Source organism: Phodopus roborovskii, unplaced genomic scaffold (assembly GCF_943737965.1).
Source record: "Phodopus roborovskii unplaced genomic scaffold, PHOROB, whole genome shotgun sequence".
Classification (NCBI taxonomy): Eukaryota; Metazoa; Chordata; class Mammalia; order Rodentia; family Cricetidae; genus Phodopus; species Phodopus roborovskii.
The window spans coordinates 34,919,280-34,931,305 of NW_026126517.1; the positions used below are offsets into that span (position 1 = coordinate 34,919,280).

Genomic DNA, 12,026 nt, shown 5'->3' on the forward strand with positions numbered 1-12,026 from the left:
TCTTGGTTGGCTTTATAAAATGGCTTCCTGGCAGCCTCCCCAGGATCCTGTTGGAGTATATTTTCTCCTTCCTTTGGACTTTCTAAAGCCATGAAAAGACAAGTTACCTCAGGTACCTAGATCAAAGGGTCTGATGTAATGATGTGATAATTCTGCCATCTTATATCTCTGTGCTACATCCAGCACCAGCACCAGCACCACATACTGCTAAGCTTCCTAAGGCGTTTGAATGTGGAATTTCTTTTATACCAAAGTTCAGGCCTTCTGACTTCACCTTGTCCACAGTGACTTGTATCTGTCATCATTAAGGAAGAAAGTACAGAGCTCTGAATGACAGGCTATGTTTTCTGCACTGTGGGGTAACAAAAACCAATCTACCAAACATATCCAGGAGAAAGCCTAAATCTGGATAAAACACATCCATCTGTGTGCTGAGTTTGGAGGAGTGATGTGAGGCAGATGACATTTCCTTGATTCTGGAGAAAAGGCTCCTGTAATGCTTTTTTTTAAAGCCTCTCCTCCTTTCTTAAGGCCAGGCAAAAGATCAGGAAAGAGGTAGCCCAGGTGGCCAGGCCCCTTCAAGAAGCTCTAGATTAGAACCAAGCCAATTGCCCAAACTGTGCGACTGCAGTTCGGTCCTCCCAGTGGAGGAGGCGCTGTGAGACATGGGTGAGGACCCGGCCTGCTTCCTGCTCCTAAGCAGCCACTGTCTTTGGCGTTGAAAGTGAAGCCGGAAGCGGCGGGGGGTGAGGCGGGGCGGGGCGGGGCTGCAGCGGGCTGGGCAGGACTGGCGCCCGGTGGAGGCGTGGGGCGTGTCCGTGGTCTGAAGTCATGTTCGGCAGGTCTGGCTATCGGGCGCTGCCCTTAGGGGATTTTGATCGTTTCCAGCAGTCAAGTTTCGGCTTTGTGGGTTCGCAGAAGGGCTGCTTGTCCCCAGAGCCGAGCGGCGTGGGGCCAGGGGCCGGTGAGTGGCTGCCCAGCACGGCGAACCGTAGAGGGACTGCCAGTACCCCCAGACCTGTACTCCCTGCCTTTAGGAGGAGAGAATGTGAAGGGAATAGGATGTGGAGAGGGTGCCAAAGAATGCGTTGGGATGCTGCTGTTTGTCCTCCCTAGGGCCACCAGCTGCAGATTCAGAACCAGCGTAGCCCCACCTTCCCGAACCTCAGCTCATCATGTTACGGTTTTCAGGATAGCCCATCGTGCATAAAAAGAAAACAGAGTCCTAGGCGGAGGAGGCCACGACCAACCTAAAAGCACCTGCGAGAAATGGAAAAACAATTACCCCAGGGTAGCTGCGCAGGGACCAGGAGTCTCCTGTGTGCTGATGAAGACGCACAGAACAAAAAGGCAGGCCTGCAAGCTCCCCGGGTTGTTTGCTTTGGCTGTTTCTTACTCCAGAGCCTTCTGTGGCTCCTTTGGCTCATACTTCTCAGCCTGACCTTGAAGTATTTGGGCCCTTTATGGTTCTTCTGTATTGATAGTACATTGAACGCTTTGGCATTGATAAATGAATTTCCCATATTCTGCCCCCTGCACTTAGGATTGTCTCTGACCAGAGATTCCTTTCCTGAAGAGGTCAAAGTTTGGAACTTAGAAAGCCCTGCAGGCAGGTGCTCCCTGAAGGATTGAACGGATAGTCTATCAAAATGCCTTCCTGTCTAGGGCTTGGAAGAAAGCAGACAGCAAGCTCACCCTAGACCGTGGGGCTGTCTGCTTAGCACCGTTTTTGATTCTTGGTTCTCCAAGGGTTAGAATCTTTTTCTTTAGCCTCGTCCTCCCAGCTTGTCCCTCCAAACAGCTTGAATGGAGATAGACATTTTAAAAACTAGTGTACTAAAATGAGAGTAAGGACTAAACTAGAAAGGGACACTTTAGTCTCACTGTGACTCCTATTGATGAACAATTACCGTTTTGACCTTTTCCGTTGAGGCCTTTTCTCCATAAGGACCCCTTGAAAGTATACTTCTGGTAGAAGAGGAATGGCTTAACAGCAGCAGTGTTAGTTCTGCCCAGTATAAGTGTTCTCTTCCAGGTTTACATGGACAATACACATTAGACAAGGAGTTGTTGATTCCTGCTATGTCCAGCAAAAACAACGTCACATGGATTGTGTTCTCAGATTCGGTGCCTCTTTCCTAGGAGAGAAAAGCCTTGTGTGGGGTGTTGCACTTGAAACCAGTTAGTTATGATAGGTGGTCCCAAACTAGCTATGGGGAACCTCCAAAGCAGAAGACAGGCAAAACTTTGGCATGGCCTACTGTACTCATGAGACACTGTACTTGAAGTTGTCTTGCCAGGCCCATCTGGTATTTTGTGGTTGCTTCTGCTCTTTTGTCCCCAGATGCACCTGAGAGCTGGCCCTCCTGTCTCTGCCATGGCCTCATCAGTTTCCTGGGGTTCTTGCTTCTGCTGCTCACCTTCCCTATTTCTGGTTGGTTTGCTCTCAAGGTAAGGCTGGCTGGATGCTGTTGGGGAGTCGGGAGACATAGTGAAAGGGTTGGCATTGATGAATGGATTCCCCGTATTTATCCCCTTGCCTCTAAATATCATCCCACCTCTATGAAACAGGCAAGGTTAGGGTTGTTTAAGTTTTGAAGGCTCATCATGTCCAGCAGCTATCAACTTGACCTCTATTAAGGGAGTATCTCCATCAAATGGTCAGTGGCCATGTCTTTGGGGGCATTTTAATTGCTGAGTAGTGTAGGAGGGCCCAGCCCCCTCTAGTACCATCCCTAGACATTTGGGCTCGAGCTTGCTGAGCCAGCAGATGAGATGGGGTAAGCTAGTAAGGGCTGTTCCATCATTCCCCCCAGGCCTCTGCTTCAACTCTGCCTCCAGTTTCCTGCTTTAGTTCCGGTTTTAGCTTCGTTCAGTGGTGTTCTGTAGCCTGTATACCAAATGAACTCTTTTCTCCCCAAGTTTCTCTTGACCATAGTGTTTATGACAGCTACAGGAGAAACTAGGATAGTTCCCACTCCTCCGATGAATAAACTGAGGTCCACATTTAACCAAAGTCATCCTGGGAACCAGTAAGGAGTAGAAATAAGTTTTATGAGTCCTGAATCTAGACATATACCTTTGCCAATTGGACCTTTTGCCCAGGTCCATTTGAAAGAAAAGCACTCAGCTTGCCCAGCAGAACTCAGACCTCATTTCACATAAGCAGTGGTGCTTATAGGAAATGAGGAGAGATAGAGCTGTAGTTGAGCACTACCCCAAGAACTCCAGTGATGGTAAGCCCAGGCAGGCCTTTTCCTTGGCATGGCCCTAGGTGGTGAAGACAGAAAGCCTCTGTGTTTGTGTGGTCTAGAGGGGAGCACTAAGATGAACCCAGATCCTACTTCTACAGTGCCTCTGAAATAAATGCCCTGTGACCATGGATGGTTGGCTTGGCCTCTCTTGCCTTTAGTTCTCAATTTAGATTTAACTATTTCTTGAAGGGCTCCAGGGATCTGAAAGTGGTAAAGCTGTTTGCTCAGGGCATTTGTTAGAGCAGCCAGGCTTTTCCCTCACCTAATCCAAGAGCAAGCAGTTCCCTGGAATGAGTCATGATTAGCTTCAGGCCACAGGTGTAAGGTTTCTCTGGATCAAGTCAGTACTTGCGGTGATTAGGACATGGCCTGTTACTGAGGACACTGTTCTGATCACAGCCATTTCACTTGAGGGGCTGTGTGATCACTGAGCATGTCTCTGAGTTCAGTGTCTGTGAGCCTCAGTTCTCTCATCTAACACATCTAAGTGTGTTGGTGTTTTTGTCACTGTGATAAAATATCCAACAGACACAGTTGAGAGGGCAGGCTTAGTTTGGCTCTCAGTCTCAGAAGTGTTAGCCCTTGGTTGCTTTACCCAGTGGTTTTGCCAGTGCCTCGTGGCAGAGAGAAGGGAAAATAGGAAGTGGCCTAGGTTTGCCTCTGGCCTTCACACACATCATACACACCAAAGGATATTTGACTGGCAGGGTGAAGTGAGGGTCTAATCAGACAGGGATCTGGCAAATGACATTGGCCAGCCTAGACAAACCACTTCCAAACCCTGTCTTTTGCCATCATGAACAGATTGTGCCCACCTATGAGAGAATGATCGTGTTTCGACTGGGCCGGATTCGTACCCCCCAGGGGCCTGGCATGGTTCTTCTGCTGCCCTTCATTGACTCCTTCCAGAGAGTGGATCTGAGGACCCGAGCCTTCAATGTTCCTCCTTGCAAGGTGAGGGCCTTCTCAGCTGCCCTGCACAGAAGAAATGGGGTCCTGCATGGTGAATTATGGGTGTACCTGGGTTTTGAGCCATACCTGACTCCACCTACTTGGAGATGCCATTTTGTCTTTGAGGAGCTAGTTGCCAGGCAGGTGGGTCAAGCTGGGTAGTCTCAATGGGTATGACCTCCCAGTAGACCCTGGTCCTTATAATGTCATCTCTGTTGTGGTCTTCTGAAACAGTTGGCCTCTAAGGATGGGGCTGTGTTGTCTGTGGGAGCTGATGTCCAGTTCCGCATCTGGGACCCAGTGCTGTCTGTGATGGCTGTGAAGGACCTAAACACAGCCACTCGAATGACAGCCCACAATGCCATGACCAAGGCCCTACTCAGGAGGCCACTACAGGAGATCCAGATGGAGAAGCTCAAGATTGGTGATCAACTCCTGGTAGGTGGCTTCTCACAAGGTGCAGCTCAGAGTCTAGAAGTAGGTCCTGGCTTTCTCTGCCAGGTCACTTTGAACAAGGACCGTTACTCTGGGTCTTGGCTCATTATATGTCTCAAAATTACCACCTGAAAAGAATCCGGGTGAGGCTTCAAGTTGAGGAGCAGAGGCGACCCAAGTCACACATCTTGAGCACATGCATTCTGAAAAGAAGTGGAAATCCGTGGGCCTCTGCTTCTGACTGCCCAGGTTTTACCCTTCACTGCCATTGTGGTCACAGCCCTGGGCTTAGGGCCCTCTGCAGTTTCTGTTCTTGTGGGTGAGAGGATCAGGGCCCTCTCGGTGCAGTCACATGCTTGGGATTCCTGCACGTGCATTTTTATGGACTTATTTTCTTGTTTGGAACAGAACACAGACATGGGGCTTTTGAATCTTTTTCCTGTTCCTGCTCTACATCTATGAGAAATTAGGTACACTGGAATGTACCTAATTTACCTTCTTTCCTGTCTATTACATGTTCAGTGGCATGTCCCTCCCACATATAACTTCCTTTCATGCGTGGCCTAGTGCTTGTTTAACTTCACCTAGCACCCCACTGGAGCATGAGGAAATTGCTACTAAAAAACTACTTTTGGCCATACAGTGATCCTCATGGCACTGTGGTTGTTTTGTTGTTTTGTGGCAATGCCAGTTGGGGTTGGACCCCAGGGCTGTGGGCCTCCTAGACACATTGTACCACTGAGCCCACTGGCCCCAGGCCCAGCATTTTATGGCTTACAGAGTACTTGTACCTGCCCAACAGCATCTCAGCTTCCCATTTTCTCTGTGAGAGGGCCAGTGTTTGTCATTTTAATAGAGGAGGGGGCCCAAGGTCCAGAAGTTATTCCACTTGGTTCTGAGAGCCATTTATGGTAAAGAGCAACTCTGGGCCAGAGCCAGACCAATCTGCTCCTACCCACAATGCGCTGTTCAAACTAATACAACTCAGGTAATATGCTACTACCAGATTCTTCATAAAAGCACATCCCATTACAATTCACCTTTAAAAAGATAAAATTACTCTTAAACAAAGTTGTGTTGCTTTGATGTGAGAGGGGCAGTTTGGGAGAAGTCCATCTAGGATGCGAAAGTCACTGAGGGTCCATTGCCCAGGGTCCATCTACATCTCCTGGTAGAGCAGAACTGAAAGGAAGTCTCCGGAGCTGCATTACATGTCTGTTACATGTCACTCAAGTCCAGGTTCAAGCAAGTGTGCATTTCCCACTTCCCTTTCCCATGTGTGGGGCCTGTGGACCCCCCTCTCACCTCTTCCTTAGCCTGCCACTTCCACAGCTCTTCCCCAGTTGCATTTTGGCCAACAGCTTCTTGGCCCCACACTGCCTTCCTGCAGCCTCTCACCCCTTGCTCTCTGATCACGTTGCCTCTTCACTGTCAGGAGAGACTTCAGGGAGAACCTTCACATCCATATGTGGCTATAATGAGTCGTCTAGAGGTGTTCAGAAAAACCTTACGAAATGACTCCCGTTTCTTCCTTCGCTGCCCGCAGCTGGAGATCAATGATGTGACCAGAGCTTGGGGACTGGAAGTGGACCGTGTAGAGCTGGCAGTGGAGGCTGTGCTGCAGCCACCCCAAGATAGCCCAGCTGTGCCCAGCCTGGACAGCACCCTCCAACAGTTGGCCCTCCACTTGCTGGGTGGAAGCATGAACTCAGCAGTAGGAGGTGCTCCATCCCCAGGGCCAGGTAAGGAGTGTGGGGTGCTCAGTGGCTCATCATATGGCAGATTTTTCTCCTAGTCCCCTCGCTCAGCTGGTTCATTCTACCCCATTTCTAGAGCTGGCCAGAGTGAGGGCATGGAGAAGAGCCTAAGTGTGCAAGTGTGTAGAGGCCCTGGTAGCTCTGTGAGACAATGCTATAGGCCCCCTGTAAGAGTAGCTGGAAAGAGGGCCATGCTGCAGGCCAGAGGTGCTTGGACGTGGTTTAGGGATGTTGGCTGGTAGTCTAGAGGCATCTCAGGAGAGGAGACAACTGTACAGGGCGTGATGGGCTGTAAGAAGAAGCTTCATAAAAGGTTTAGAGTAATACTGAACGCTGAACTGTTCTCTGTCTTCCTCCTCCTCAACCCTGGTGGCCACCAGGAGACACCTTGGAAATGATAAGTGAAGTGGAGCCACCTGCCTGTCATGCTGGGGCTGGCACTGAGCCCAGCCCGAAGCAGCCTGTGGCTGAGGGGCTTCTCACTGCCCTGCAACCTTTCCTGTCAGAGGCACTGGTCAGCCAGGTTGGGGCCTGCTATCAGTTCAACGTCATCTTGCCCAGTGGCACCCAGAGTATCTACTTCCTGGACCTTACTGCAGGTGTGGCTGTCCCCTCTCCTTCCCTTCCCACTTAGGTTGCTTGTGCCCTCCTCCATGGTCCATTAAAGACTGTCCCCTGCTCCTGCCTCCTGATTGGAATGAACCAGTAATGACAAGCTAGGCTTTGGTCTCCCTGTGAGCAGCGGTACAGCTCGGTCCGGTAACCATGAGCCTCATGCATAACAGGTCTACTGCATACCAGACACTCACTACCTTTAACACTGTGACCTTGGGAAGCAAGATGCTCATTCCCTTTTTGTAAGTTTGTAAAGAGAAGCAAGAAGTCAGTCAGTCAGTAAGGTCTGAAGCCTTTGATTAGGACCTGTCCTACCCCTGCTGTATGTGTGGGGATGGGGATTAAGTCTAGGCCACACCCCCAGCTCTATAACTTGAACTAACCAGTGATTGCTGTTCCCAGTGGGATGTGCTACCCTCTTCTCCCCACAATGTATCCTCCTACTGATGCCAATGCTACCTCCCAACAGGACAAGGCAGAGTGGGACATGGAGCACCTGATTGCATCCCTGATGTGGTGGTGGAGATGGCTGAGGCAGACCTACAGGCCTTGCTGTGCAGGGAACTGCGGCCCCTGGGGGCCTACATGAGTGGGCGACTGAAGGTGAAGGGCGACCTAGCTGTGGTCATGAAGCTGGAGGCTGTCCTTAGGGCCTTGAAGTAACGGTGTTGGTTGTCCATCCATGACCTAACCCTGAACCTGGTGCCAAGCCAGAGAAGCCTCTTGGGATAGGAGGCATTGGTCTGGGGCGCAGAAAATTGAAGCCAGAAGATGTTTCAGGTCCAACCAGGAGGCTGGGAGAAATCTGCAGCTGGTCAGTGCTGAGTCAGGTGTCCTGTGTCCTGCGTTTTCACTACGATGGTTCTCTGGACAGGCCTTTGCTCATTCGATCCCCAACAAAGCCTAGTCCTGAGCTTGCTACAGAGTGAAGACAGACAGCCCAGCCTGCCCTACCCAGCTGATAACGTGACTGGACCGACAAGGGGCACAGAAGCAGCCTGTATGTCACCCGTGTGAAAGACCAAAGTGTATGGACCGTGGCTGTGACACCCAGGGAGGTCAGACAGTAGGGAAGAGCAGAGAGGGCAGCCCCCCCAGAAGGAGTTGCTGCAGTGGTGCCAGGTGGCCCCAGTTTGCTACTGGCAAGCCAGAACAGACTAGGAGGGGAGGGCATGGACAGAGGACAGAGGAGAGTTTGTTTTTCCAGTGAGTGGGTCTGCTCCTGAAGATACCTGGTCTCGTTCCCCAGCTCCATCGTGCATGCTTGAGGAGCTGGGCTCAGGGCAGCATGTGGGAGAGCCCTGCTATTCTGTGCTAACTAGAGGCTTGAAGAGCACCCGACAAATAAATGTGGATTTACAGTGTGTGATGGAGAAGGGCAGCTGGCTGTGAGGTGGGATAGGGTCAAGGGTCATGGCTAGAGGCTGACACAGGCTCTCGGGGTGTTTGAAGCTCTTCCTTCTGGGTGTCTCACATCCCTTAAAGTCAGGGTGAGGTAGCTGTGGGTTGTTCTCTGTTTCTTTTTATAGTGAGGGAACAGATTTATTTGGGAAGTAGGACATGAACACGAATACTAACTTACTGGAGAACAAGATGAGAGGCTCTTAACTCGTTCAGGGGAGGAGTCAGAGCCACAGTGAGCAGCCCCCTTGTTGCCCTCAGAGGTTGTCCCTTCCCTGGCTGATGAGAGAGATCTAGCTCAAGGCCTGGCTCTGGGCTCTTCTGTCTTCTGCTCCACTGATAGGGCCCCAGTGTAAGGCCCTATCAGTGGAGTGAGTGTAAGCCTCCTAGAGAGGCTTGTAGAGAAAAAAACAAACACCAACCCATAAGCTCTCAGCTTGTCTTCTGCTAGTGCCAGTCCTTTCTCCTAGGCCCTTGTACCGGTTTGTGTCACCATTGCCACACACACACACACACACACACACACACACACACACACACACTACAGCCAGGACATTTGTAGATCAAAGGTTTTGTAGTTGGGTTGGTACCTTTCTATGTCAGACATTAGAACTTGGGGAGTGAAGGTTCTATGTCAGCACTAGCTCAGCTCCTCCTTGTTCAATGAATTTTGTGGGTGTTGTCTTTAGCAATGGTGCCTTGCTGTCAGTTTGTGGAGAGCAACCTGTTGTCTTGGCAACAGTCTGGATTGTTTAGGGATTTCTATGGGACCCTTTTGGCAAAAAACTACATTGGATGAAACTCAGTCCCGGCCCTGCAGGCTTCATTTGTCAGCAAGAGTTGGCCAATAGGGATTCCATATCCCTCATTATCTAGAGACTTCCTTAAGATGGCCTTCATATACTACAGGAAGTTTCCACTGCACCATTTACATAGCACCCCTCAAAGTCATTCAGTTCTAGCTGTCTTTCCCCTCGTTCCCTCTCAGTCCCATCCCCTTCTCACCTGATGCCCCGGTCTCTTCCCCTCCCCCTGCTTCAGCCCTTCCTGCCAAGGAGATCCATATGTTTTCTCCCCAGTCCCTGTATGCCTTCCTTTTCTGGACTGTAGCTTGGTTATCATTTATTTAATGGCTAATATCCAGATATAAGTGAATACATACCATATTTATCTCTCTGGGTCTGGGTTACTTTACTCAGGATTATTTTTCTCTGGTTCCATCCATTTGCCTGTAAATTTCTTAGTGTCATTTTTTATTTAAAGCTGGATAATACTCCATTGTATAAATGTACCACATTTTTTAAAAATCCATTCCTCTGTTGAGAGACATCTAGGTTGTTTCCAATTTCTGGCTATTATGACCAGAGCAGCAGTGAACAGGGGAACCACTTCTTTTCTATGATGGCATGCTTCCCCACTGGGCCATTCGCTACCTTAAACATTCACCAGCCAGTGCCCTGAAGGACTGCTTCACAAAGGAACCCAGGCCTCTTTCTATTATCCCTCATACACAGATTCATGGCAGCTGGCACTGTACCCCAGGACAGAGTAAGCAGTGACAGGAAAAATGAGATCATAGCATAAGGAGAATTGAAATCGAAACTGCTTTTGGTTTTTTTTTTTTTTCTTTTAAATGAGCTTCTGATTAACATTTCTGTTTGGGGAAATGGAAACTTCTGTGGATGTCTGTGTGGGTTTAGGTAAGGCCTACAGCATTAGTATATACTGAGTGGGTGCCTCTCTAGAGGTGACCAGAACTCCAGAGATGTAGCCCACAGGCTCAAATGCCCCTGGGCCTGGAAGATGGGGCAAACTGGGCATTCTACAGGGGAGGGGACACAAAAACACCTCAAGTGTCCGTCAGAATCTTTCCCTGAACCTGCCACTGGGTAGACCACTAAAAGAGGGAAAGACAGGACAAAGGGGCACCCCTGTTGGAGCACAAGTGGAAGAGACAGGCAGACACCTCTAATTTGTAGTAGAATCTGAAATATGAGGGCTCTGTGCAGGAAATTTTGAGGAGCTAGAAAGAGTAGCTATCATTGTGTACCTACTGTCTCCCTGTAGTGAGATAGAAAGAGTAGATACTGTGTGCCTATATATCCCTGTACTAAGCCAGATACTTCTGTTTCCCTCTCTAGTGAGTAAATGTTAATGGTTATTCCTTGCTAATTGATATGTAAATATTTACAATGTGGTATTTGGGTGTCATTTTAAAGCCACTCTCTTCCTATCTCTCCCCCTCCTGCTCTCTCTCTCTCTCTCTCTCTCTCTCTCTCTCTCTCTCTCTCTGTGTGTGTGTGTGTGTGTGTGTGTGTGTGTGTGTGTGTGTGTGTGTGTGAGACAAGACTGGGTACATAGCCCCAACTGGCTTATAACTAAATATCCATCCCTGTCTGACCTTCAACTTTCCATTCTATTGTCTCAACCTATGTGCTAGGATCATAGACAAATGCTAACTTCTGTACATTTTTAATAGCTGCCTTAGTAATTTTTCTATTACTGTGAAGAGACACTATGAGCAGCTTACAAAAGAAAGCATTTAATTGGGGTCTTGCTCACTGTTTCAGAGTGTGAGTCCATGACCATCATGGCAGGGATCATGGCAGCTGGCTGGCAGGCATGGCCCTGGAGCAGCAGTTGAGCATTTTGTCAGCAAGTAGGAGGCAAAGAGAGACACTTGGGGCATGACAGCCACCCACAGTCACACACCTCCTCCAACAAGGTCACACCTCCTAATTCTTGCCAAAGAGTTCCACCAGCCGGGGACCAAACATTCAAATATATGAGCCTCATTCAAACCACCACAACAGCTAATACATCTACATGGTTTTAAAAAAAAAATGTTAAGGGGCTGGAGAGAAAGCCTAGAAGTTGAGCCCTGGCTGCTCTTCCTGAGGACCCAGGTTCAATACTCAACACCTACATGGCAGCTCACAACTGTAACTCCAGGCTTGTGGATCTGACACTCTCTTCTGGCCTCAGGCATCAAGCATGCTTGGAGTACACAGACATACATGCAAGGAAAGCAAAAAGCCTATACATTTAAAATAATAATAATAACAATAACCAAATTGTTAAGAATTAAAGAGAAATGCTGTGAAGATTGTCTCTAACATACACCATTCCATTTAAGTGTTTCTCACACCTTTCTCCATACATCTTTGACCTACTCTTAGTTTCTTGGTTATTATTCCAGAAGGTTTGTTATATGGTGATGGTAATTATTATTGTCATAGGTCTTGCCCTGTAGCCTGGAGTACTGCACATGCTCACCACCATCTCCAAGTGTACCCCGCACCACACCTTTGTTTGAGACAGGGTCTTCCTGTGTCGCCCAAGCTGGCCTTGGATTCATGGATCTTACGCATCAGCATTTTGAATGCTGGAAACATAGGTGTGTACCAACACCCCTGGCTGCCTTCTTTATTCCTGATACTTCAAAATGCTGTCTCATTTCATGGAATTGACCAGTATGGAGAGGCATTTGATGGATGTGATTTAAGAGGTTGCCTACCCAGAGGGAAGCGCCAGGGGTTAGTAGTAATTTCTAGAGAAAGAAAATGGACTACAGTGGGAAGAACAAAGGAGTAACAGAGAAAGAGGAAAGGAA

The 12,026-nt window shown here is 48.9% G+C and overlaps 1 protein-coding gene across 2 annotated transcripts; it reads left to right on the forward strand.

Annotated features, from left to right (window-relative positions):
• Window positions 1–756: 756 nt before the first annotated feature.
• On the forward strand, window positions 757–8,376 carry Stoml1 (stomatin like 1). Of its 2 annotated transcripts, none has more exons than XM_051197622.1 (7): window positions 757–964; window positions 2,345–2,451; window positions 4,059–4,208; window positions 4,440–4,643; window positions 6,187–6,382; window positions 6,778–6,996; window positions 7,482–8,376. In XM_051197622.1, the coding sequence occupies exons 1-7, from the start codon at window positions 832–834 to the stop codon at window positions 7,673–7,675; spliced, it is 1,203 nt and encodes a 400-aa protein (XP_051053579.1). In that variant the 5' UTR covers window positions 757–831; the 3' UTR covers window positions 7,676–8,376. The 2 variants fall into 2 exon arrangements, with proteins under 2 accessions (XP_051053579.1, XP_051053580.1); XM_051197623.1 differs by lacking the exon at window positions 757–964 and adding an exon at window positions 3,106–3,236.
• Window positions 8,377–12,026: the final 3,650 nt, after the last annotated feature.

Coding starts and splice junctions, on each gene's coding strand:
- Stoml1 (XM_051197622.1), top strand. CDS start 832: ATGTTCGGCAGGTCTGGCTATCGGGCGCTGCCCTTAGGGGATTTTGAT. Junction 2,452..4,058: donor CTGGTTGGTTTGCTCTCAAG/GTAAGGCTGGCT, acceptor CATCATGAACAG/ATTGTGCCCACCTATGAGAG. Junction 4,209..4,439: donor TCAATGTTCCTCCTTGCAAG/GTGAGGGCCTTC, acceptor CTTCTGAAACAG/TTGGCCTCTAAGGATGGGGC.